Raw genomic sequence first — 25,251 nt, forward strand, 5'->3', positions numbered from 1 at the left:
GTTCACTTTTTCCACAATTTGAAAGGCTTTATACATTTGATCATAGCAAAGTTATTTTAAGTAACTTCCTTCATATTGCTGTCACCAGTTATTAAGTCCCTATACTTCAAAATTCAGTTCTTTTTTCTTTGTTTCTATTTTTCCTTATTAATCTTTATTTTCTCTAAACCCTTTTCAACTATATCATATCTCTTGAGCTTCAAATTGTTTCAATAAAGAATTTCATTCAATTGTATTTTCAGTTTCTAATCTAAGGGTAGAACATTTGGCTTTAAGGCAAATAAATTACACTGTTTATCATTTTTTATAAACATTACCTTCTACTCTTTTTGAGCTATGTTAGTATTTTTTTCCTTGATGGTTTTGGGTTAAACTTGTAAAACAAACACATGTTACGCTGTGCTGGAATATGATTGCCTTCAGAGTATTAAGATTAGAAGAGTTACTATTCTTTGCACACTCTTCTTTGTGGTTGTGTCTCTGGTTAATCTTTCTGGTGATTGTGGTTTTGTTTCTTTTCCCAGTGGTTGCCATACAGACACTAATGCCAGTGTGTCTGCTCCATTGCCTCTTCACCCATGTCATTTGATGTAGTGTTTCTTGTTCCTAAGCCAGATAACCAAGCTTGTAAAATTTTGTCTTACTGTATGTACTGTTAGAAGTCAGTTGGTGCTGGAAGGGAGACGGAGGGCTGTTTGACCCCTCTCCCAGAATAAATTATTTAGCAGTAGCAGTATTTTTCTCACTCCATGATCTTTGCTTTTGTTGGTTTGCAACTGTATTTTAAACGATTGAGGTTCTTGAAGGGCAGAACATTATTCTACCTATTAACTTTTAAATTAAAAGGTTGTTTAAAATCTTGATTTCCAGCTAAGTAAGTCTGATAGTAAGCATTGATTTACATCTTTTTAAATGATATAAGAAATTGCATAAATATAAAATATGGCTATAAAATTCTTCATCTATAAAGTGAAGAATGTAGACTAGGTGATATTTTAAAAGCTGCATTCAGTTCTCAAAAATTTTTACTCTTAAACCAGCTTTAAAGGGCGTTTCTAAAAAAAAGCAAAATAAAGCCTCCTTTGAATAAATAAAATGGAAACAGAAGATTTGTAGTGCTCTTTTGCGTTTTTATTTATAAATTTAAATTTATTTTATAAATTACTGTACTCTCTCCAATTGCTAGTAATGTTTTTTCTTTAAGAGTGAGGCATGAAAAAATCATTTGGACCCACCCAAACACAATGAGCAAGCATCTCTAGTACCTAGATTGTGCCATTTATCACTAAATAACCAAAACCAAAAAAAAAACAAAAACAAAACAACTTCTTGAAGAAGTGGCTGATTCCTGATTGTCGTTTGTTGCAGGAAATATACAAAATGACTGTGGAACCTCTTATAATATGATAGAGGGCAAGGAAGCTATCAAAGACTACCAAGGTCTTTTCAGAAAGACTTGGGAGCCAAAGATAGAATAGTTTGAACTTTAATTTTTCTTGATAAAAGTATTCCAATGATAAATGAAAAGGAAAATTCTTTGGGGAAGTATTTTGTGCATGGATGGGATTGGTGGGTTTTATTGTAAGATAATGGGTCAGGAACCTAGCCATTTGTTGTAAGCCTCCCAGATGGCAATATCTGTAGATAAACTTTTTAGGGGCATCTATTTTTTAGGGAAGACTTATCCAGTCTTCTGGTGGGATGGGGGTAGTAGATAATAAAACAGGCTGCTCTGGTGTTTGGCACCAAGGGAACTGGGGATGAGATGGGAATCTTGTCATTTAATGTGTAGACTTTCATTTAATCCCCGTTTTTTGCCTTTTTCTACTATCTACTGTATCTGGTTGACTTCTTCCAGTGTTCTGTTGGGAGGAATTACTTGGTTATCTGGGATGCAGGAGGCGTCCTAGGGAACTGACAGCTTCTTTTAAGTGTTTCTTCTGTTACCTACTCTGTCCTGCTTTGTTCAGCTCTACAAATATTGTTCAATTTTTACTCCCAATTGTAGGTTAGCTTTTCATCTCAGAAAGGTAACATTTGATGAGAAGCGTAATGAAGAAACCATGGGCTTGGAGTTAGATTATTTAAATGACCTTGGGAAAATTATTTAACTTCTGAGTTTTTAAAAACAATTTTCCTTCCACCCCCCAAGAAAGCATTTATAAGTCCATATTCCCTTCAAATAAATACTATGTGTTCTCTAAATCTCATTCTATGTTCAGTTTTAGGTGTCTAAAGATTTGACATGACTAGCAGTAGAAACCAAAACAAATGTGTTTTAACTTGAACTGTTCAATTCTAAAATTTTCTTTTTTTGACTTTATTTGGTAATTTTTAGTGATATTCACTATTAATCACACAAATATTGTAGGTAAAATTCTATTTGACATTTAGGCAATTATAGGCAATAGTTTTTAGGGGTTTTTTTTTTTTTTTTTTTTTTTTTGAGACAGAGTTTCACTCTCCTTGCCCAGACTGGAGTGCAGTGGCGCCATCTCGGCTCACTGCAACCTCCGCCTCCCGGGTTCAAGTGATTCTCCTGCCTCAGCTAATTTTTGTATTTTAATAGAGATGGGGTTTCGCCCTGTTGGCTAGGCTGGTCTTGATCCACCCACCTGGACCTCCCAAAGTGCTGGGATTATAGGCGTGAGCCACCACTCCCAGCCAGAGTTTTAAATGTATAAAATGACCCACTTGGCCGGGTGCGGTGCTCATGCTTGTAATCGCAGCACTTTGGGAGGCTGAGGCGGGCAGATCACGAGGTCAAGAGATCAAGACCATCCTGGCCAACATGGTGAAACCCCGTCTCTATGAAAAATACAAAAATTAGCTGGCTGTTGTGGCACGTGCCTGTAGTCCCAGCCACTTGGGAGGCTGTGGCAGGAGAATCACTTGAACCCAAGAAGCAGAGGTTGCAATGAGCCGAGATCACGCCACTGCATCCAGCCTGGTGACAGAGTGAGACTCCATCTCAAAAAAAAAACAAAAACAAAAACCCACTTACTAATCTGCATTTGGCAAAAAACACTTCTAAAGAATTATAGATATTTTCTTAATCCTGAAATCATTAATTAGTTTCCGTTAAAGTCATCAGGCCTTTAATCCTGATTAACAAGTCTGCAACAGACGTTATATATAATAAACTATCTTTATCACAAGTTTTAAATTAGCACTTGTTAAAAGCTTAATGTGTTCTGTGCCTTGCTAATGAAAACTGGTGACATTAGAGAACCTGAAATATTTTTGGAGTGCTGTTCATAAAACAAAGCAGAGTGATTTTTGTCCTCTTTTTCTTTCTATATTTGTTTTTACTTATTAATCATTTTCTTCTCTTTTGAAAGTTTTTCTTTTTACTTCTTTCTAAATAAACAGCCCTCCTCCCACAAACACTCTATTAACACACTGTAGATTCACAGTCCCCATTCTAATATCAGTAGATTAATTATTAATAATGTACCTCATTCACTCAAGGTATTTTGTTACCTGTGGTAAGGAGATGGCCAAAAAAAAAAAAATCTGTCTTTTGTGGACTCGTAGTATATTTAGATTTACAATCTATTTGAGAATATTAAACACATGAATATTTAATTGAGACAGACAATATTGGCCGCACATTCAGTGGCTCACGCCTGTAATCCCAGCACTTTGGGAGGCTGAGGTGGGCGGATCCCTTGAGCTCAGAAGTTAGAGACCCGCCTGTGCAACATGGCGAAACTCCATCTCTCAAAAAAAAAAACAAAGTACAAAATTTAGCCAGGCATGGTGGTACACGCATGTAGTCCTGCTTCAAAAAAAAGAGGCCAGGGCCATGGCTCACCCCTGTAATCCCTGCACTTTGGGAGGCTGAGGTGGGCTGATCACTTGAGGTTGCGAATTCCAGACCAATCTGGCCAATACGATAAAACCCCATCTCTACTGAAAATATAAAAATTAGCCCGGTGTGGTGGCGGGCTCCTGTAGTCCTAGCTACTCAGGAGGCTGAGGCAGGAGAATTGCTTGAACCCAGGAGGTGGAGGTTGCAATGAGCTGAGATAGTGCAGCTGCACTCCAGCCTGGGTGACAGAGTGAGACTCCATCTCAAAAAAAAAAAAAAAATATATATATATATATATATATATACATACACACACAAACACACGCATACACATACATAAAGAGAGATTGATTGTGGAAAGCAGTGCAAAATTTATTATCAAATGAATATAAATAATAACTCACTTCAGGCCGGGCTTGGTGGCTCACGCCTGTAATCCCTGTACTTTCAGAGGCCAAGGTGGGTGGATCACCTGAGGTCAGGAGTTCAAGACCAGCCTGGCCAACATGGTGAAACCCCATCTCTACTAAAAATACAAAAATTAGCCAGTCGCAGTGGCATGTGTCTGTAACCCCAGCTACTCGGGAGGCTGAGGCAGGAGAATCACTTGAACCTGGGAGGTGGAAGTTGTGGTGAGTGAAGATCGCGTGCCACTGCACTCCAGCCTGGGCGACAGAGTGAGCCTCCATCTCAAAAAATAGTAATAACTCACTTCAGGAACAAAGTGATTACTCTAGGTAGGTGGCTTTAAGGTAGCATTTGTTGAGCCCCTGCTTTGTGCCAGGTTTGTATTCAAAGTTCCCATGCTCATTTAATTTTTAACAGCTTTTTAAAGGAGTGCAGGATTAATGATAAGAGGTAGGAGCATAATTAAGGCCTAGGGTGGAACATAATCAAAGCAAAGAACAAGCCATGCTTAGGGGCTCACAAATAGCCTACTGTCACTGGAGTAAAAGGTTATGGTATGTAGTGGAAGACAAGGTCAAAAAGTAGCACATATGAAGATGAGCATGCTAGGTGAAGGAATCGGAACTTTATCCAGGAGAGCAGTGAGAAACCAAGGAAAGATTTTGACTAGAGGAGTCAAAGAACAGCTGTGCTTTAGGAAGGTTAATCTGGAAAGAAGAGGAAGGCCTTTTAGGCAAAGATCAATTAGGAGGTGCTTATAGCAATGAAGGTATAAATGATAAAGTCTGAAGTCGGTGATAGCAAAGGAAAGACAAAAGGATAAATATAATGCATTTTAAAGGTACATGACAAATCTAGTCACAGAGGACAGCCAAAAAAAAAAAAAAAAATTGAAGATACCCGGCCATAAGAATTACTGTGACCATGATTTATTCAGTAAAAGTTTTTTAATTAATTTAAATCAAAATTTTACTCATCTTTATTTTGTACATTGCAAACTCCCAGGATAAAGTAAACTGATTAGAAATTACTTAACTTGTTTTAATTTTTTACTTTTATACCACAGATTATCTCAAGAACATGAGTTGGCAATTACCTTCTTGGTTTAAATATCAATTTTATGTTGATTTCACTTCCATTTGTGAAACAAAAACAGTAGATAAATCCACTCTTGCTTAAAAAAAAAAAGACTAGAATAAGAAAATACAGTCATTCCTGGGTATCCACGTGGGATTGGTAGATATCCGGCCCTTCTATAAATACCAAAATCCAAGGATTCTCAAATCTCACAGTCAGCCCTGTGGAACCTGATGACACATAAGTCAGCCCTCGCCCTCCATTTCTCCAAAACTGTGGGTTCTGCATCTCAGGAATATTGTATTTTCTATCTGCAGATGTGGAATGCATGGATATGGAAGGCCAATGGTATTGCCATTAATAACATCAATTAAAGTCAGTTCACCGTGCAGACCGTATGAACTTAGACTACTTAGACTACTCTCTCTGCCTACCTGAGTTGTGAACTTCATATAAAATTTAAGAGAAAATAGATACAACCCTTGTATGCAAAGTAATATCTGAGCTGAAATATGAAATCAAATAAATTTTGATGTGAAGGTATTTTGTTACTGAATAAAAACTAATATATTTTGTAATGTTTTGCTGTCTCACTATCTTTTGAGGGTGTATTTGTTGTTTTAGCAAAAAGTATCAATATATGGGTTCTGATAGTATCCTTTGAGTTGGAAAGAGTACATAAATTGTATTAATGTCAAAGAATATCTTGATTTCAGGACGCCCCTAAATCGGGTACTAGTTGCAGCTCTCGCTGTTCAAGTTCCAGACAGGATTCTGAGAGTGCAAGGCCAGAATCTGAAACAGAAGATGTGTTATGGGAAGACTTGTTACATTGTGCAGAATGCCATTCATCTTGTACCAGTGAGACAGATGTGGAAAATCCTCAGATTAATCCATGTGTGAAAAAAGAATATAGAGATGACCCTTTTCATCAGGTTGGTTTATGGTTTTGGCTTATGTGGAGCTATGAGTCAAGCTCCTTTGAATTTATGTTCAAATGTTACAGAGGTGAAGAAAAAGCTTACATTCAAGCTTATATTTCTATAATTTTTTTTCTTTTTATGTGAGCTGTGGTCTGGCTTCATCAAAACATAGAATCTCAGTGCTTATATTGTGGTTATGTATGTTCCTGAAAAGTTATTGGTAACTAGAGTTTCGTAAGTCAAATCGTGTGTTAGGTGCAATAGTACTTTCTTACTGAACATACTTTGTGGCCAGATGCATGTACCCCTTGGTCTAAACTCCACCTATAAGATTATATTCACAAATCTACATCTCATGAATATCAAATTTGTAGCTCCAAGTGCCCATAGTAATGCTATCCAATGGAAATATTATGAGAGTCAGATGTATAATTTTTAATTTTCTGGTAGCCTCATTAAATATTTTTTAAAGGGGAAATTCAAATATGTTTTATTTAGACCATTATATTCATAATTTCACTTTAACATATAACTAATATGAAAAAATTAATGAAATATTTTACATTTTTAATACTAAATCTTCAAAATCTGGTGTAAACACTTAGAGCACATCTCATTTTGGACTAGCCACTTTTTTTTTTTTTTTTTTTTGAGATGGAGTCTGTCACTCTTGTCACCCAGGCTGGAGTACAATGGCACGATCTTGACTCACTGCAACCTTCGCCTCCCAGGTTCCAGCGATTCTCCTGCCTCAGCCTTCTGAGTAGTAGGGATTACAGGCGCCCGCCACCACACCCGGCTAATTTTTATGTTATTAGTAGAGACAGGCTTTCACCATGTTGGCCAGGCTGGTCTCGAACTCCTGACCTCAAGTGATTCTCCCACCTCAGCCTCCCAAAGTGCTGGGATTACAGGCATAAGCCACCCTGCCCAGTCGGACTAGCCACATTTCAAATGCTGAATAGCCACATGTGAGGAGGGTACTATATTGGACAGCACGATTTTATAGGATATCTTTCTTTGAATGTCCCACCAATACCTCAAATTTAACCAGTCCTCCCTCATAAATCTGTTTTTCTTATTCCATTCAAAATTTTGGTGAATGACATCTCCATTCATCTACTCACTAGTCCAGAAACTTGGTGGTCATTTAAAATTCCCACTCTTCTTCACCTTCTCTCTCTTATCCAACTCCTTATCTAATCCTGTCAAACCAAGTAAAGTCAGAAAACTGGAGAAAAAAAAGAGAACTTTCAATCTGATAAAAGGGTGATGCATAGCCATCAAAGAACCTTCTGCTATAACAATCCCAGAGGTTGGGTGGCTTAAACAACAAACATTTATTTCTCACAGTTCTGAGGCCTAGAAGTCCAAGATCAGGGTGCCAGCATGATTGGTTCTTGGTAAAGGTTCTCTTCCTGGTTTACAACAGCTATCTTATCCTTGTATCCTTACACGGTGGAAATGAGGGAGCTCTGGTCTCTTTACCTCTGTCTGGTTTTGGTTGGAGTTAGGCTGATTTAAAGTCCATATTAAAGAGCAAAATATCAAGAATAACAAAAACAATTTTGAAGAACAACAGGGATCTTTCCCTACTGGATATAAAAATTTACTTTCAATTTAATACTCAAGATAGTATAGTATAGACATATAAACATATATACCGATGGAACAGAATAGAAAACTCAGAAATAGACAATTGTTTATAATGGATCACTAATACATGACAATAAGTGGCATTACAAGTCAGTAGAAACAGAATGGACTATATGGTTGTGAGTCAAATGATTATACACTTGAAAATGTATTCCAAATAGTTTCTAAAGGTGAAAAGCGAAACTTTAAAGCATTTAGAAGAAAATACAGGAGAAAAATCTTTATTACTTCAGGTTAGAGAAGAATTTTTAAAAACAAGATATAAAAAGCACAAACAAAAATGGAGAGATAAATTTGAATATCTTAAGATTTAAAACTTTGGGCGTGTTAAAAGATGAGTCACAGGCTGGGAGAAGATATTTCCAATACATTAACTATCACAGTGTTACTACATACAGGACATAAAGAACTCCTACAGATGAATAAGTAAAAGACAAATGACTCAATAGAAAAATAAAAGGATGTGAACAGGTCCCCTGATGGCTAATAAAATATAAGTGAAGATGGTCAGCCTTGCTATTAGTTAGGGAAATGTAAATTAGAACAATTAGATACTACTTAATATTGATCAAATTGTCAAAATTTAAAACCTGATTAATTTCAATGTTGGCAAGATTTCAACTTCAATGTGAAGAGAGAACTCTTTAATACTGATGTTTGTTTGTACAGCTACTTTGAAGAGCAGTTTGTCATTATAGAGTAAAGTTGCAGTTCTGTATATTCTAGGACCCTTTCATTCCAATTTAGAATGAAACTTTAGAAGATAGGCACTATCATTGCATTGTGCATGATAGTGAAAGTTGAAAATATAATAGCCAATAATAGTGGAATTAATAAATAATGTTGTATGATAAAACAGTATACAGCAGTGAAATTGAATGAACTCGGCTGCATGTATCAACATGAATAAGTTTTTGAATATAATTTTGAATGAAAAAGGCAAGCTGCCTTTACTTTAAATAACCCTGTCTCTACTGAAAATACAAAAATTAGCCAGGCGTGGTGACAGGCACCTGTAATCCCAGCTACTCTGGAAGCTGAGGCATAAGAATCACTTGAACCTGGGAGGCAGGGCTTAGCAGTGAGCTGAGATGGCGCCATTGCACTCCAGCCTGAGCGACAGAGCGGACTCTGTCTCAAAAATAAAATAAAAAATAAAAAGGATGGCTATGAATGTTTAGAAAAAACAAAGTGGTAATTAGGGAAATTGAGCTGGAGTGTTTTGGTGTTGACTCCCTAATATATGAGATATTTGAAAACATTGATATATACAGGAGAAAACAGGTAGGAAAGAATCAAAGAGATACGGGAGAAAATGTTGACTGGTGGAATGATTTCTTAGGATTCTGGAGGGGAATCATAATCAGGAAGCTTAGCATTTGACAGGAAGAGGAAAACATCCTCTGCTGAGATAGGAGGATAAGGATGAGTGCATGCAGCAAGCAAGATGGTAAGAGAGTTATTGCCTGATGATCTTTTTTCCGTGAAGTGCAAGAGTCCAAGGGATCTACTGGCAATAAGCGAGATGATACAAGAGGAGGCTTTTGGATGGTGGTGAAGGCTTTAAGTTACCATTTATGGAGAATGGAGAAAGGGGACAGAGAGAGGGAGAGAGAGAAAGAGGAAGAGAGAGAGAGAGAAAGAGAGAGAGAGAGAGTGTGTGTGTGTGTGTGTGTGTGTTCAAGCCAATGAACACATCAAAACAATCATACTGCCTTGCCACATTGTTGAGGGTCCAGCTGGAATCTGAAACCATGAATTTGTAGTTGCCTGTTCTACACAGCTGTGTGATGTTTTCTGGAATGTAGTTGTTACTATATCTGACATTTAATAAGCATTTACTTATGCCACACACTGTGCAAAGTAATCTAGTTGCATTATCTCATGTATTTAACCTTTACAACCTGTGGTAATGTAGTTTATTTTCATTTTACATTGCTCAGAGTTGAGTAATGTGCCCAAAGTCACACAGAGTAAGTGTTCAATAAATAGTTGCCACGCCTGTAATCCCAGCACTTTGGGAGGCCGAGGCGGGTGGATCACAAGGTTAGGAGATCGAGATCATCCTGGCTAACACGGTGAAACCCCATCTCTACTAAAAATACAAAAAATTAGCCGGGCGTGGTGGCGGGCGCCTGTAATCCCAGCTACTCGGGAGGCTGAGGCAGGAGAATGGCGTGAACCCAGGAGGCGGAGCTTGCAGTGAGCCGAGATGGCACCACTGCACTCCAGCCTGGGCAACAGAGCGAGACTCTGTCTCAAAAAAAAAAAAAAATAAAATAAATAAATAAATAGTTGCTCTTCAAGGGACAGGAGAGGGGATGATTGAAATGGTGGATCTGGTGGCAGTCTAGTCATTAAATTGTTAGATTGAGAAGGAAATGAAATCAGGAAGGGACTGATAAATTTAAGGATAGGTGTGTTCAAGGGAACAAGTGTTTCAGAATTGAAGCTTTGAGAGACCAGGTAAGATGGGAAGTTGTAGTAGATTCCTTTCAGAAGTAGAGCAGTTCCGTATGGTGACAAGGTCTAGGGTGTGGCTGTGGGAGTAGCGTCCTTGGGATTGAAGAAATGAAAAAGTGAACAATCCATGAAAGCATAGGGTGTTGAATGAGTCATCTGCATATTCATCTAAGTCACTGAGACTAACAACTGGAGTTAAGATTGAGGGAAATGCCTGTGAGCTATTTTCCCAGAGATAACTATAAGCAGCATAAAAGCAGGGACCATGTGTTTTTTTTTTTTTTTTTGCTCAGTGTTGTATCACACAGCGTGAGGTACACAGTAGGTATTTAATAAATATTGAATGCCTGAAACAAAATTAAATTTTTTCAAAACATGCCAATTAGGCCTTTCTTATGATTTAAAAAATTGTTTTATGATGTCTGTGCAGAGTAAATTGCTCCTAAGTCTGTCACATCAGTCGGCTACCTTTTTGGTAAGATAAAATTTGTTAATGCTCTACTCTGTATATCTAATTATGGTATCCTAGGCTTATATTGGTTTTGCTTTTAGATTAAAGACTTGATCTTAAACAGATTTTTAATTCTCAGGTTTCAAAAAATAAGCTCATGCTTTTAGTTTTACTAGTAGCTAAGTAATGGAAATTAGCTCCCTTTTACTAAAAAGCTACTCGTTTTTTTTTTCTTGTTTAACCAGTCTGTTAGGTTTGGAAGACCTTTTTCTGTCTGCTATACAGATGGAAAAATCCCTTCTCATGAAAAAACACTGAGCATTTGAATTAGTATGTTCTAATCAGAATATTCCCAAATGTGTATCTTTATTTCATTGTTTTATTTTGTTTGTAAATAGTAATTGAAACATTTCCACAGAAGAAAATTTTTCTCCTATAGCCCTCCTCTATAGCTGAATATATACTAAAATATAAAGCTATATTCAGCCAAAATTCAGTTTTTAGTAAGTGTAAAGCTTTAAATGGCTGCATTCCCACAGTTGGAAACACGAGTATGTGGTTGGCATGGTGAATTTATTTGAAATAAAACATGCCACCATTTAAGCATTAAGGTTTTCAGGTAGTTTTGAATGAACAAGGAGCAAAGCAGTTGAGATTTTAAGTGAGGATAAAGTATAATCATTTTAGAAGTTCTAAATTTTTGGATCTGTGATGCTGTCTTCAAAGGAAAAAAAAAATTTTAAGTTCTAAATTTTAGTTTGAAAACATATATAGCGGCCGGGCATGGTGGCTCACGCCTCTAATCCCAGCTTGGGAGGCCAAGGCGGGTGGATTACTTGAGGTCAGGAGTTCGAGACCAGCCTGGCAACATGGTGAAACTCCATCTCTATTAAAAATACAAAAATTAGTCGGGCATGGTGGTGGGCATGGTGGCAGGCACCTGTAATCCCAGCTGCTCAGGAGGCTGAGGCATGAGCATTGCTTGAACCCGGGAGGCGAAGGTTTCAGTTAGCCAAGAACCACACTCCAGCCTGGGCAGTGGAGCCCAACACAGTCTCAAAAAAAAAAAAAAAGAAAAAAGAAAATGTATTTAGAGTAACCTATGTGATAAAATTATAAAATGAAATTATTTGCTCTGATGTTTTCCCTGAACCTTTTAAAAAAATTTCATGTGATGCTGTTCTCCACACTGCAGACATGATTCAACAAGACTGTTTTTCAGTGTACATTTCACACACACACACACACACACACACGCACACACAGGAATATAGCAGTCTTTTTTATTTATTTTTTCAAGTTTCTACACACAACATTGAACATGTAATTTACCCCTTTTTTTTTTTTTTGAGACGGAGTCCCACTCTGTGGCCCAGGCTGGAGTGCAGTGGCGCGATCTCGGCTCACTTCAAGCTCCGCCTCCCGGGTTCACGCCATTCTCCTGCCTCAGCCTCCCCAGTACCTGGGACTACAGGCACCAGCCACCATGCCCGGCTGATTTCTTTTTGTATTTTTAGTAGAGACGGGGTTTCACCGTGTTAGCCAGGATGGCTACTATCTCCTGACCTCGTGATCCGCCCACCTCGGCCTCCCAAAGTGCTGGGATTACAGGCGTGAGCCACCGCGCCCGGCGTAATTAACTCTTTTAAAATTCACCAGTTTCTAGTTGCTGTCTTCTCTTCTGCCTTTTGGCATTCTAGAAATAATATAATATCAGATGCTGGATAGAGTAATTGGCAAGGTAGCTAGATGTAAAAGGAGTGCTTTTGGGAGGACAATGAGAATGTCCTGATTTCCTATTTCTGTCTCTAGATGGGCTTTCTTGGTATTGATATTCCTTTCTTCATGTAATTAGGAAGACCTTAATTCACTATTCCAGACTGAGAGTTTAAAAATGTCTGTAAATCAGTGGTTGAAATCTGTTGGCTCTCAAGCTTAAACTTCTTTCGTTTTAGCTTCTTGCACTTCCTGTTTCTGGCTTTTTGGTTTCCTTACGCTTAACAGTTGTAAAATTTCTAGTGGAAGTTTGATACATATTTTGGTACAGATTATTTCTTTCCCAAAACAGAATATTTTGTTTGGAGATAAATGAGGAAATAACATTTGAGAAATTAAGTTGGTAGTTAATAACTAGTATCTTAGCACTCTTCAGGACCTCAAGTAGTGAAATGTATACCATGAAAGTTAAAGTATATTAAAATCCTTCATCTCTAGAAAAGATAAAAATTTCCCACCTCTTTTTTTTACATTATTGAATTATTATTATTCAACTTTAGTTGAAATTAATCAATGCAACTTTACTCCCCCTAGAGGAAAGTGTTAAAAGTTTACAAGAAACATTTTTTTTACCATATTTTAATCACATTTTTGTCCTCTAAAGAATAAATGTACCTAGAGTAGATTCTTCTGTTCATTGTTAGAAGTTATATTTAATGAAATATTTTATAAAATTTGAGGTTGCTACGAATGCCAAAACTATTGTTTTTAGAAAATGTGGGAAGTGGCCAGACACCGTGGCTCACGCCTGTAATCCCAGCACTTTGGGAGGCTTAGGTGGGCAGATCACAAGGTCAGGAGTTCGAGACCAACCTGGTCAACATGGTGAAACCCCGTCTCTACAAAAATTTAAAAATTAGCTGGGCGTGGTGGTGGGCGCCTATAGTCCCAGCTACTTGGGAGGCTGAGGCAGGAGAATCACTTGAACCTGGGAGGCGGAGGTTGCAGTGAGCTGAGATCGCACCATTGCACTCCAGCCTGAGTAACAGAGCAAGACTCCGTCTCAAAAAACAAAATGTGGGAAGTATATGAGTCCTTAAAAATACGCTAGAAATACTGCAATATAAACAAGCAAACTGATCTCTATCTGGGTTTAATCTTTTAGTGTTACTTCTCCTCTTGAAGTCTGATTATATAAAGGTTTAGTGTTTCATTAATTTTGTTGCCATCATTAACTCAACTGTTCTGTTTTGGGGCTGGGCGCAGTGGTTCACACCTGTAATCCCAGCACTTTGGGAGGTAGAGGCCGGTGGATCACCTGAGGTCAGGAGTTAGAGACCAGCCTGGCCAACATGGTGAAACCCCGTCTCTACTAAAAATAAAAAAATTAGCCAGGCATGGTGGCATGTGCCTGTAGTCCGAGCTACTCAGGAGGCTGAGTGCTTCAGTTTTGTAATATTTGCTTTATCTGGAAAAAAAAAAAAAGTTAAATGGGTCCTTTGGAGAAATGCTGGATTAAAATATCAGAAAAGTAACTAAATCAGATATTAAACATTAAATATGTAAGGAAGAGTCTTTTTTGGGATAAGACTAGCACTATATGGTCTTTCAAAGAGATTCAAATCTCAGCTGTCATATTCTTTTTTAATGAATGATCATAAGTTGGACAATGATTACTATGAACAAGTTGATATCCATTTGTCTTTTAGCATTAGTATATTGCAGCTGTGTAGACTGATTGACAACTAAGTGCTTTTGCTGACATGTTTTAGTATATTTTTGAACATAGGTTGACTAATACTTGTTACAGAAAGTTCTCAACTTGTACAGTTTCATAACCATGTAACTTCTTATGATACCTGTTCAGTGTATATGCTAACTAATTTTAAGATAGAATTTTAGTGTCTTAGAGTTGTGTGTATATTAGCTGTGCACAGATCTATATATTCCATTTATAAAACATGATAAATATATTCACCAATTTTTATTTTTAGTGTCATTAAAATTGTGTGTGTATATAGAGATATATATACAACTTTATATACACACATTTTATTTATTAAATGTGATCTATATATTTACTAATTTTTTTTTTTTTGTAGAGTCATTTGCCCTGGCTCCATAGTTCCCACCCAGGATTAGAAAAAATAAGTGCTATAGTATGGGAAGGTAATGATTGTAAGAAAGCAGACATGTCTGTACTTGAAATCAGTGGAATGATAATGAACAGAGTGAGTTTTTAAATTTTATTCTTGTAGTTCAAGGGTAAGACTTAGTAATTATATATAAGATAATTTCTGGAATATTATATTAGTAACCTTCTGACCTCATTTCTTCACCCTGAAAAAAAAGTTACATGTGTGTATTTGTTTCTGTCTGTAATTTAAACAGTGATTTGTCACCAAACCACTCTCATCTTCTAGTGTTTTCACTTATCTGACCAAGAATAGATGATACGATCTATAATTTCTCTCTTTTATCTTATTCTTTCTTTTGAAATTCAGGAACTTGTTAGATATATACAGGTGTTAATAAAGACTTTTCTTTGGACTAGAGATTGTTGTTACAAGAACTTTAAAAATAAAAAAATAATTAAAAAGTCTTATTTTTCTGTATCATTCTTACTGGTTCATTTGTTTAATAGGACTTAAGACATGAAAAAATCAAACTAGTAAATTTGCATTCATACTTGCTTACCTACTTAAATATATAGAAGTAATGCAGATAGTGGTAAAAGTCTTGAGTAGTTCAAAGAAGTCTAATTGAAATACTGTGGATTTAAATTTTATTTTCTATTATTTCTTTTTTCAGATAATTACTGATTTTTAAAATGTGTTGATTGGCCGGGCGCGGTGGCTCACGCCTGTAATCCCAGCACTTTGGGAGGCCGAGGCGGGCGGATCACGAGGTCAGGAGATCGAGACCATCCTGGCTAACATGGTGAAACCCCGTCTCTACTAAAAATACAAAAAAATTAGCCAGGCGTGGTGAAACCCTGTCTCTACTAAAAATACAAAAAATTAGCCGGGCGTGGTGGCGGGCGCCTGTAGTCCCAGCTACTCGGGAGGCTGAGGCAGGAGAATGGCATGAACCTGGGAGGCGGAGCTTGCAGTGAGCCAAGATCACGCCACTGCACTCCAGCCTGGGCGACAGAGCAAGACTCCATCTCAAAAAATAAATAAATAAAAATAAAATAAAATAAAATGTGTTGATTTCTCTGGACTTGTTTTTAACTTGCAATTTCTAAATTTCTTTGGTGCATTATTGTGCTTGAACTCTTCTCCACACTTTATGTAAGACAGGAATTATAATAACTGGGTCTAGAAATTGATAATACTCCCTATAACATATCTCAGTGTGAGCAATTAAAAGCAGTTGACGGGGAAGTCTCTGGAATCTTGGATCTAGTTTGTGCTCTGTAACTTAATTACCTGTGAATTGGCAGATCACTTAACTTACAATGGTCTCATTTATCTAATATATATTATAAAAAGTTGGCTACATGATAGTTAAGATCTCTTTTAGTTCTGCCAGTCTAGCATACTGGAAGCTTTTATATTGTCCCATTATCTAATTTCCTTTTTTAAAATAATTCCCTCACCTTTTTCCCTTTCTGTTTAATTTCTTCTTCCTTCTATCATCTCTCTTCTAAAATGCTTTTAGAGTTTAAGGAGACACTTATTTATATATTGGACTATTCAAAGAGAAATGTAAGCGGCTGGGTGTGTTGGCTTATGCCAAGTAATCTCAACACTTTGGGAGCTAGAGGAGGGATGATCGCTTGAGCCCAGGAGTTAAAGACCAGCCTGAGCAACATAGTGAAACCCTGTCTTTACATCTCTACAAAACCCAAAAAATTAGCTGGGGGCGGTGGTGTATACCTGTAGTCCCAGCTACTAGGAATGCTGAGTTGGGAGGGATCACTTGAGCCCATTATCGCACCACTGTACTCCAGCCTGGGCAATAGAGTGAGACCCTGTCTCAAAAAAAAAAAAAAAAAAGAAAACAGAAAGAAAACCTCAAGGTACAAATGTACAAATGTATGAAATAAGTGTAATGCTGAGTTTTTTCTTTAATGAACTGAATTTCAGTGGATATGAGATCTCATTCTCTTTAATATTGCAGTATTTATGAATATTTCTAACTTGAAATAATGAAATACATAAATTTTTTTCAAGATCTGGATGATAGTCAGTCCTTTTGCCATCTACTTAGTAAATTAGCGATCTGATAATTGTTTTTAAGATCTGAAGAATTAATGACATTTTATGTGTAGTAGGCTCTCAAACTTGAATGGGATTCAAATTACTCAGAATGAGTATATTTTAACAAATGATTTCATATTGCTATAAATAATTCTACTGTAGATAAAATTTATGGTATAATTTTATTTTTCTTTTCTCTCTCTTCCCCTGGCTCCCTCAAGGTGAACAGCCATATACCAGGAATAGGATACCAGATTTTTGGAAATGCAGTCTCTCTCATACTGGGTTTAACTCCATTTGTTTTCCGACTTTCTCAAGCTACAGACTTGGAACAACTCACAGCACATTCTGCTTCAGAGCTTTATGTGATTGCATTTGGTTCTAATGAAGATGTCATAGTTCTTTCTATGGTTATAATAAGTTTTGTGGTTCGCGTGTCTCTTGTGTGGATTTTCTTTTTTTTGCTCTGTGTAGCAGAAAGAACTTATAAACAGGTGGGTATAATGTAGACTTCCGAATAAGAATATTTTATCGTTTTCATAATATTAAAAGTATTCCTGAAGTACTTTATTATTTCATTATATCATTTTTACCTAATTATTTTTTATTTTGCTTTTATAGTACCTAACCAAATAAAATCTTAACAATTCATATTTTGTTGATTTTTGTTTTTCTGTGGTAATCTACTTGAAAATTAATCCTCATCTTAATCTTTTTTAGCGATTACTTTTTGCAAAACTCTTTGGACATTTAACATCTGCAAGGAGGGCTCGAAAATCTGAGGTTCCTCATTTCCGGTTGAAGAAAGTACAGAATATAAAAATGTGGCTATCTCTCCGTTCCTATCTTAAGGTAGAATGGGAGTGATAAAAGTAGCTTTAACATGCTGGCCCTTTCTGATAGTTCCAGTTTCTTTATCAATATATATTTGTCTCTAGATGTATAGTAACCAGCTTTTACTCATTCAAAAACTGGATTAGGGATTTTGTTTCTACTAGCCTGGTTGTCACAAGCCAGCAGAGGGAGCCCACTACTTAAAAAAGAATTAAAAAAAAAATAACCAATGAGTTTCCTCACAGAAGTGACCTATTACTATTTTAAAATATTAGTTTGCAATTCAGTGTCATTCTTTTCATGTCATTATTTTCCTTTAATCTTTTGAGTAATTTTCCTAATTATGGAAGTATGATATAAAAACTCTGGAGGGAAGAGGGAAACATCTAAATTGGTTTTAGGAAAACACTTTTTTTCTGAGGATTACTTCTTGTTATTGCATTAAGTAGCAGTAGAATGTCATTATATATGGAGTAATCATGCAAATTCCAATGATATTTATTCACAGCACTGTCTATATCTTAGTAAAGTTGACATGAAGACCAATCATCCTCTGACATACCTAGATCTTTAATGCTTTATATTTTGAAATAATAATCAAAGAAGCCCTAATAATAATAATGCCCTATTTATCTACTCTTATATTTAAAAAATTCATTGTTCTGTTTATTAATTTAACTTGTTAAATTTAGCTTACTTAGTGTCACTGCTGCAAATTGGCATGGATATTTTTTTCCTATGACATATCTGTTGTATGGAGGGATGAATCTGATCGCTTGAATTCGTCCAAAATTTCCTCCATTGTCAACCCTAAGCAGGTGTTACATTCTTTTGTACATTGATTATTTTATTCAGTAAACACTTATTTATGTTAACCATGTGCCATTCATTGTTGATGAGATGAAAGCCCCTACCCTCATACGTAAGCTTATACTTCAGTGAGGGAATGTAAGCCCAGACCTAGGAATTATCCTAGTTTAATCTCTGGTCTCCAATTTATCACCAATTCCTATCTTTTCTGCTCCCAAAATATATCTTGAATCCATTTGCTTCTCTTTGTTCCATTTCTGCCACCCTCATTGAAACCATCAATCATCTTCTGCCTCGTGCTACTTCAGTTACCTCTTACCTGGCATTCCAGCATTCACATTTCTTCTTTTCATTCCTTTCTTCAGTCTGCCACCAGTGATCATTTAAAAATGTATATTTGGCCCTATATTCTTAAAACTTTTTGGAGGTTCTTCATTTCTCTTAAGATAAAGCACAAAATCTTAACAAGGTTTATAATGCCCTTTATGATCTAAGTTCTCCCTTATTCACCTGTCTTTTGTTTCATTTTGAAACACTCTCCTTCCTAGTCCACTACATTCCAGCCATTTTAGACTGCTTCCGTTCTTTACATGAGCTGTGATCTGTCCTACTTTATGTTCTTGCACATGCCCTTCCTTCTACCTAGAACACTGCTGTGTGCCATCATGCCCCTGCCCCTCCCCCTTAGTTTGGTGTAAATATCACTTCCTTAGGGACATCTTCCCAGGCCCACACTCCTAACCCTCAAATCTAAATGAAGTCTCCCTGCCAAGTATCTCAAAGCATCCTATGTCTTTCCCTTTTAGCACTCATCACAATTTATCACATATATCTGTGATTATTAACTTGATGTCTCACTCCCCTCCTAGTTCCTGTGAAGGTAGAGGGACCATGTGTTGTTCTCTGTTGTATTTGTAGCACCCAGCACAGTATCTAGTGCTAAGCAGGTGCTTAAGAAATATTTGTCGAATAAATGACTTGTGTTTGACAAAATGAAGTATTTGAAAGTTATACCAATAATTTTATGCTATATAAATATAGATACCCTTTTAACTCTGTTGCAATTCCTCAGGAAATCATAACACTATCATTAAAATTTGCCTGACAAATTAGGTATATTCAACATTGTGGGCTGTGATCAACTGATGGTGATGAGTCAACACCTTTATTGAAACCATGGAAATTATCTGCTAATTAGTAAATATATTTTAAAATGTTTCCTTTTCTCCCTTCCACCCACACCCTGCAGCGTCGAGGTCCTCAGCGATCAGTTGATGTAATAGTTTCATCTGCTTTCTTATTGACTATCTCAGTTGTATTTATCTGTTGTGCCCAGGTGAGTTAACTCGCTCCATGTAGAAATTAACCAGATATATAAATATTAACTTTCAGATTAATAAATAATCAAATAATAATATAAGTAAGCCTAGTTAGAAAGTAAGTTTTGAAGTTACCTTTTTGCAGTTTTTTTGGTAGAATAAATAAGTGCATCTTATCTCTGTGCCATGAACAGTGAGCATGTATGCTCAAATGTCTGTTGAATGAACACAGATTAATTAATTTTTGCCTAGAATCCTTCTCATTATCTTTACTTCCCAAAAGAAACGTATGAGTTATGAAATTGTCCCATGAATATCCGATTTATTCATGTTTACTATTCTTTCCTTTCTTTCTTTTTTTTTTTTTGAGATGGAGTCTCGCTCTGTTGCGCAGGCGGAGTGCAGTGGCGCGATCTCGGCTCACTGCAACCTCCGCCTCCCGGGTTCACGCCATTCTCCTGCCTCAGCCTCCTGAGTAGCTGGGACTACGGGTGCCCACCACCACACCTGGCTAATTTATTTTTTGTATTTTTTTTAGTAGAGACGGGGTTTCACCGTGTTAGCCAGGATGGTCTCAATCTCCTGACCTCGTGATCTGCCCGCCTCGGCCTCCCAAAGTGCTGGGATTACAGGCGTGAGCCACAGCGCCCGACCTATTCTTTCATTTTTTATACCTGAATTGTTACTGTGACTTAACTGCTGCATACTCTGAAAAAGAATTTTTAGTGACCCAGATTAGTTAGGGAGTACAAAAGTATCTCAGGATATGCACTGCTATAATGCAGGGGAACATGTTCTCAGGGTCTCCTGAGGGTTGTGTCATGGGCCATGTAATATTAAAAAATAAGTTTAAACGTATTAAAATTTTAAAAACAAAAATAATAAAATATATGCAAACTTCCATTCCAAGTAGTATGATGTACTAGATTATCTGAAAATTCTTCTACTTTAAAACATCAAACAGGCCAGGCACAGTGGCTCACACCTGTAATCCCAGCCCTTTGGGAGGCCAAGGAGTGCGGATCACCTGAGGTCAGGAGTTCGAGACCAGCCCGACCAACATGGTGAAACCTCGTCTCTATTAAAAATACAAAAATTAGCCGGGCATGGTGGTAGGCGCCTGTAATCCCAGCTATTCAGGACGCTGAGGCATGAGAATTGCTTGAACCCAGAAGGCGGAGATTGCACCACTGCACTCCAGCCTGGGGGATACAGCAAGACTCTCTCCAAAAACAAACAAACAAACAAAAAAATCAAACAATGCTCGGGGGAACCCTCAGCTTTTGAATGTACATACTGTGTACATATCTGAGTTCATAAGATAATAAAGGGCCAAAAATGAAGACAAAACTGAAAACCAGAGCATTTAAGAATAAGCATTAATGCTATGGCAGCATGAGAATAAGAGAGTGAAGTACATTGCCAGTATTAGTATTGTATCCCAGAGACTTGAAATTTTATGCCCACGTAGGACAGGAGATGAGGCCTTGACCTGTGTACCTCCCTACTCACACCATGAAGTCAAACCCTCAAAGATCTACAGCCTCAGTGAAAAGTTGGATAAGAAAAACAGTCTGCTCACCAGCACTGGAAGACAAGAAGGAAGCTTATCTGACTCTGGATGACAAGGACGGGGGAAAAGTCTCTTCTAAGAATATATAATTATAACTCTTCCCTTACTACAGGTTTAGGGTTCAGATTGACATTATACATCTTGTCCTGTAACCCTCATGTCAAAAAGTTAATATAAAAAGTGGTCCTAGGCCCCTGGGTACCTGACAGAAGCAAAACCAAGGCTGTTTGGAGGCATGCGACTTCAGCCTAGACCTCACGGGAACCACAGATAAAGCTCCTTCCGGTATCAAAACATAGGAAGAAACAGTCTAACATGAAGGAGTCAACAGATAAACCCATAGCAGGACTAGATCTCCAGCTATTTCAGTTTGATCAGGTGGAAACTAAGTTTGTTTACAGTGATGAAAGACATAGATAACACTGTGAAAAAAGAACAGATAAGTTTGAAAAAGAACTTCAGACAAATGAAAAATACAGTTATTGACTTTTGACTTTTGTTTTTTGCTTTTCACTGCTGGAACAAAGTCACTGACTTAAAACACAATGAACAGAATAAATAGCAAATTAAAGACAGCTAAAGACATAGTGAACTGGGAGGTGAAAGAAATGACTAAAATACAGGACAGAGATAAAGAGACAGAAAATGCAAAATAGATATTTAGACATCGTGGGAGATCCAACATAGGTCTAATAAGAATTACAGGAGGAGGCTGGGTGTGGTGGCCCACGCCTGTAATCCCAGCATTTTGGGAGGCCGAGGCAGGCAGAGCACTTGAGGTCAGGAGTTCGCGACCAGCCTGGCCAATATGGTGAAACCTCTCTCTACTGAAAATACAAAATTAACTGGGCATGGTGGCTCGCGCCTGTAATCACAGCTGCTCGGGAGGATGAGACAGGAGAATCGCTTGAACCTGGGAGGCAGAAGTTGCAGTGAGCCAAGGTCACGCCACTGTACTTCAGCCTGGGCAACAGAAAGAGACTGTCTCCAAAAAGAAAAAGAATTCCAGGAAGAAAGAATGCTGAAAAACAACATTTGGAGAGATAATGGCTAAGAATTTTTCTGAATTGATGACTTTTTTTTTCAGATACAAGGAAGTTTATAAAACTTTCCCATGTATTAGGCAATAAAGTAAAAACTAATACCAAATGTCTGATACTATACAGACCACAATATCTAGCTGTCGTATAGTCAAAGTAGAAAAGAATGATAGCAACAAAAAAATCTTATATATTTGGAGATTTAAAACCATACAAATAATACATTCTTTAAAAGAAAGAGCACACTATTAAACTGTAAACAGTTTAATACTGGCACAATTGAGAATTTTTTTTAAGATACTAGTATGAAGTGCTTTATGTCATTAAAGTTGAAGGCATAAGTGGCCAATTTTATAGAAATGCATAATCTATTAAAACGGACTCAAAAAGTAATTGAAAACCTGAAGAGATCTGTAACTGTAAGTAGTTTAAAATTTTAGTAGTTTAAAATATGCCACCAACAAAAATCCTCCATACCCGTATGGTTTTACAGATGAATTTTGTCAAATATTTAAATAGATAATCCTAAACTTACACAAAAGATCTAGTCAATAGTAAAAGGGGATATTCTTCAACTCATTTTGTGAGGCTAATATAACCTTGATGCCAGTACCATAGAGCTAGTATGAAAATGGGAAACTGAGCTGGTTTCATTTATTAGATAGAAAATTCCTCAACAAAATACTAAGAAGATGAAGCCAGAAAGTGAATTACAGTAAATAGGCCATGACTAAGATAGTTTGTGCCTGGAATGCAGATTTCAACTTTAGAAAATCCATTAATGCAATTTAAGCTGATTAAAGGCAGAAAACATGCAATCATATCAATAGATGCAGAAAACAATTTGTAAATTTTCAGTGGGCATTCATGATACAAGGACTAGGAAGTATTGTCCTTAATCTGATAAAGTATATCTTTTAAAATTTGGAGCAAGCATTATACATAATGATATCACTTTAAGAGTTATTTACTTTAAAATTGGGAATAAGACAGTTACCTGCTTTACCACTTCTAGTCAGCATTTGATGGAGGGTATTAATCAGCAAAGATGGAAAAAAAAGTGGTCTAAAGTTTGGGGAAAAACAATCGTAAACTATATGATTGTTTATATAGAATATCCAAGCGACTTTACAGACATATTATTTAAAATAGATTTGTTATATTAAGATTAACAAAAATAGATACAACAACATTTTAAAAATTAATTTTGTTTCTATAAACCAGAGATCAGCAAACTTCCTCTGTAAAGGGCCAGATAAATATTTTAGACTTTTGCCTGACACTTACAATCTCTGAAATATATTCTTTTTCTTCTTCCTTTGAAATAATATAAAAATTTCCTTTAGCTATGGGGCGAGACAGACAGAGGCCTAAATCTAGATTTGGCCAGTGGACCATAATTTATTGATATCTGTTATATACAGAAATAGATAATTGAAAACTGTAAATACTGGCCAGGCACAGTGACTCATGGTTATAATCTTAGCACTTTGGAAGGCCAAAGTGGATGGATCCCTTGAGCCCAGGAGTTCAAGACCAGCCTGGGCAACATGGTGAGACCTGGTCTCTAAAAAAAAAAAAAAAAAGCCAGACATGGTGACACATGCCTGTGATCCCAGCTACTTGGGAAGCTGAGGTGAGAAGATCACCCGAGCCTTGGGAGGTCAAGGCTGCAGTGAGCCATGATTGTACCACTGCACTCCAGCCTGGAGTAACAGAGTGAGACCCTGTCTTTAAAAACAACAACAACAACAAAAAAAAACGCATATGTTATTTTCAATAGCAACAACAACAACAACAACAACAAAAGATTCCCAAGAATAATTCTAACAAAAGATATGTAGGACCTTATGGAGAAACAGGATAAAACTTTATTGAAAATTATAAAAGAAGGTACACAATGAGGCTGAGCGTGGTGGCTCACGCCTATAATCCCAGCACTTTGGGAGGCCTACGTGGGCGGATCACCTGAGGTCAGGAGTTCAAGACCAGCCTGGCCACCATGGCAAAACCCTATCTCTACTGAAAAATACAAAAATTAGCCCGTCGCGGTGGTTCATGCCTGTAATCCCAGCTACTCGGGAGGCTGAGGCAGGAGAACCACTTGAACTCGGGAGGCAGAGGTTGCAGTGAGCCAAGATAACGCCACTGCACTCCAGCCTGGGCAACAGAGTGAGACTCAGTCTCAAAAAAAATTTTAAAAAGAAGGTATACAATGTTAGTCACAATGTTAATAGGTGGGAAGGCTCAATTTCAATTTCATATTGATTCTCCTGGGGGAATTGTTGGAATCCCTTGTAATTAAACAGAATGCTTTGTTTATTTAAAAAAATAAGTAACTCATCAAGCTCCCTAAAACTCATCTGGAAGCACAGAAAGACAAGAGTAGTCCAGATAATTTTGAAGAACAAGTTGCTGTACCAGAAATATGAAGATTTATTTTCTTTTTTCTTTTTTCTTTCTTTCTTTCTTTCTTTTTTTTTTTTTTTTTTGAGACAGAGTCTTTGCTCTGTCGGCCAGGCTGGAGTGCAGTGGCACGATCTCATCTCACTGTAGCCTCTGCCTCCCCGGCTCAAGCAATTCTCCTGCCTCAGCCTCCTGAGTAGCTGGGATTACAGGAGTGTGCCACCACGCCCGGCTAATTTTTGTATTTTTAGTAGAGACGGGGGTTTCACCATGTTGGCCAGGCTGGTCTTGAACTCCTGACCTCAGGTAGTGCACCTGCCTTGGCCTCCCAAATTGCTGGGATTACAGGCGTGAGCCACCATGCCTGGCCTAATTTTTCTTTTTGTTTTTCTTTTTTAAATTTCTCTTGGAACCTTCAGACGAGAGACTTATTTTAAAATTACAGAAAGACTTTATGATTTTTGCCCAGGTATAGAATGACCAATGGGATGAAATAGAGTTGTACATAGCCATATATATGTAGAAACCTAATATATGATCAGATGGCATTATATAT

The 25,251-nt window shown here is 37.1% G+C and overlaps 1 protein-coding gene across 10 annotated transcripts in view; it reads left to right on the forward strand.

Moving 5' to 3' along the window:
• The window catches only part of PHTF2 (putative homeodomain transcription factor 2), a 155,724-nt gene that overhangs the window by 121,568 nt on the left and 8,905 nt on the right, over nt 1-25,251 (forward strand). For 4 of the 10 annotated variants that reach the window (XM_001159146.7, XM_016957641.3, XM_054687600.2 and 1 more), the window contains 5 exons: nt 6,016-6,234; nt 14,611-14,739; nt 16,935-17,207; nt 17,434-17,565; nt 19,607-19,693. In XM_001159146.7, coding sequence (XP_001159146.2) covers nt 6,016-6,234; nt 14,611-14,739; nt 16,935-17,207; nt 17,434-17,565; nt 19,607-19,693 — 840 coding nt within the window. The remainder of the gene's footprint in view (nt 1-6,015; nt 6,235-14,610; nt 14,740-16,934; nt 17,208-17,433; nt 17,566-19,606; nt 19,694-25,251) is intronic. The other 6 variants (XM_054687604.2, XM_054687602.2, XM_054687605.2 and 3 more) reach the window with 3 other exon arrangements.

The sequence above is a fragment of the Pan troglodytes genome, chromosome 6 (genome assembly GCF_028858775.2).
Source record: "Pan troglodytes isolate AG18354 chromosome 6, NHGRI_mPanTro3-v2.0_pri, whole genome shotgun sequence".
Lineage (NCBI taxonomy): Eukaryota > Metazoa > Chordata > Mammalia > Primates > Hominidae > Pan > Pan troglodytes.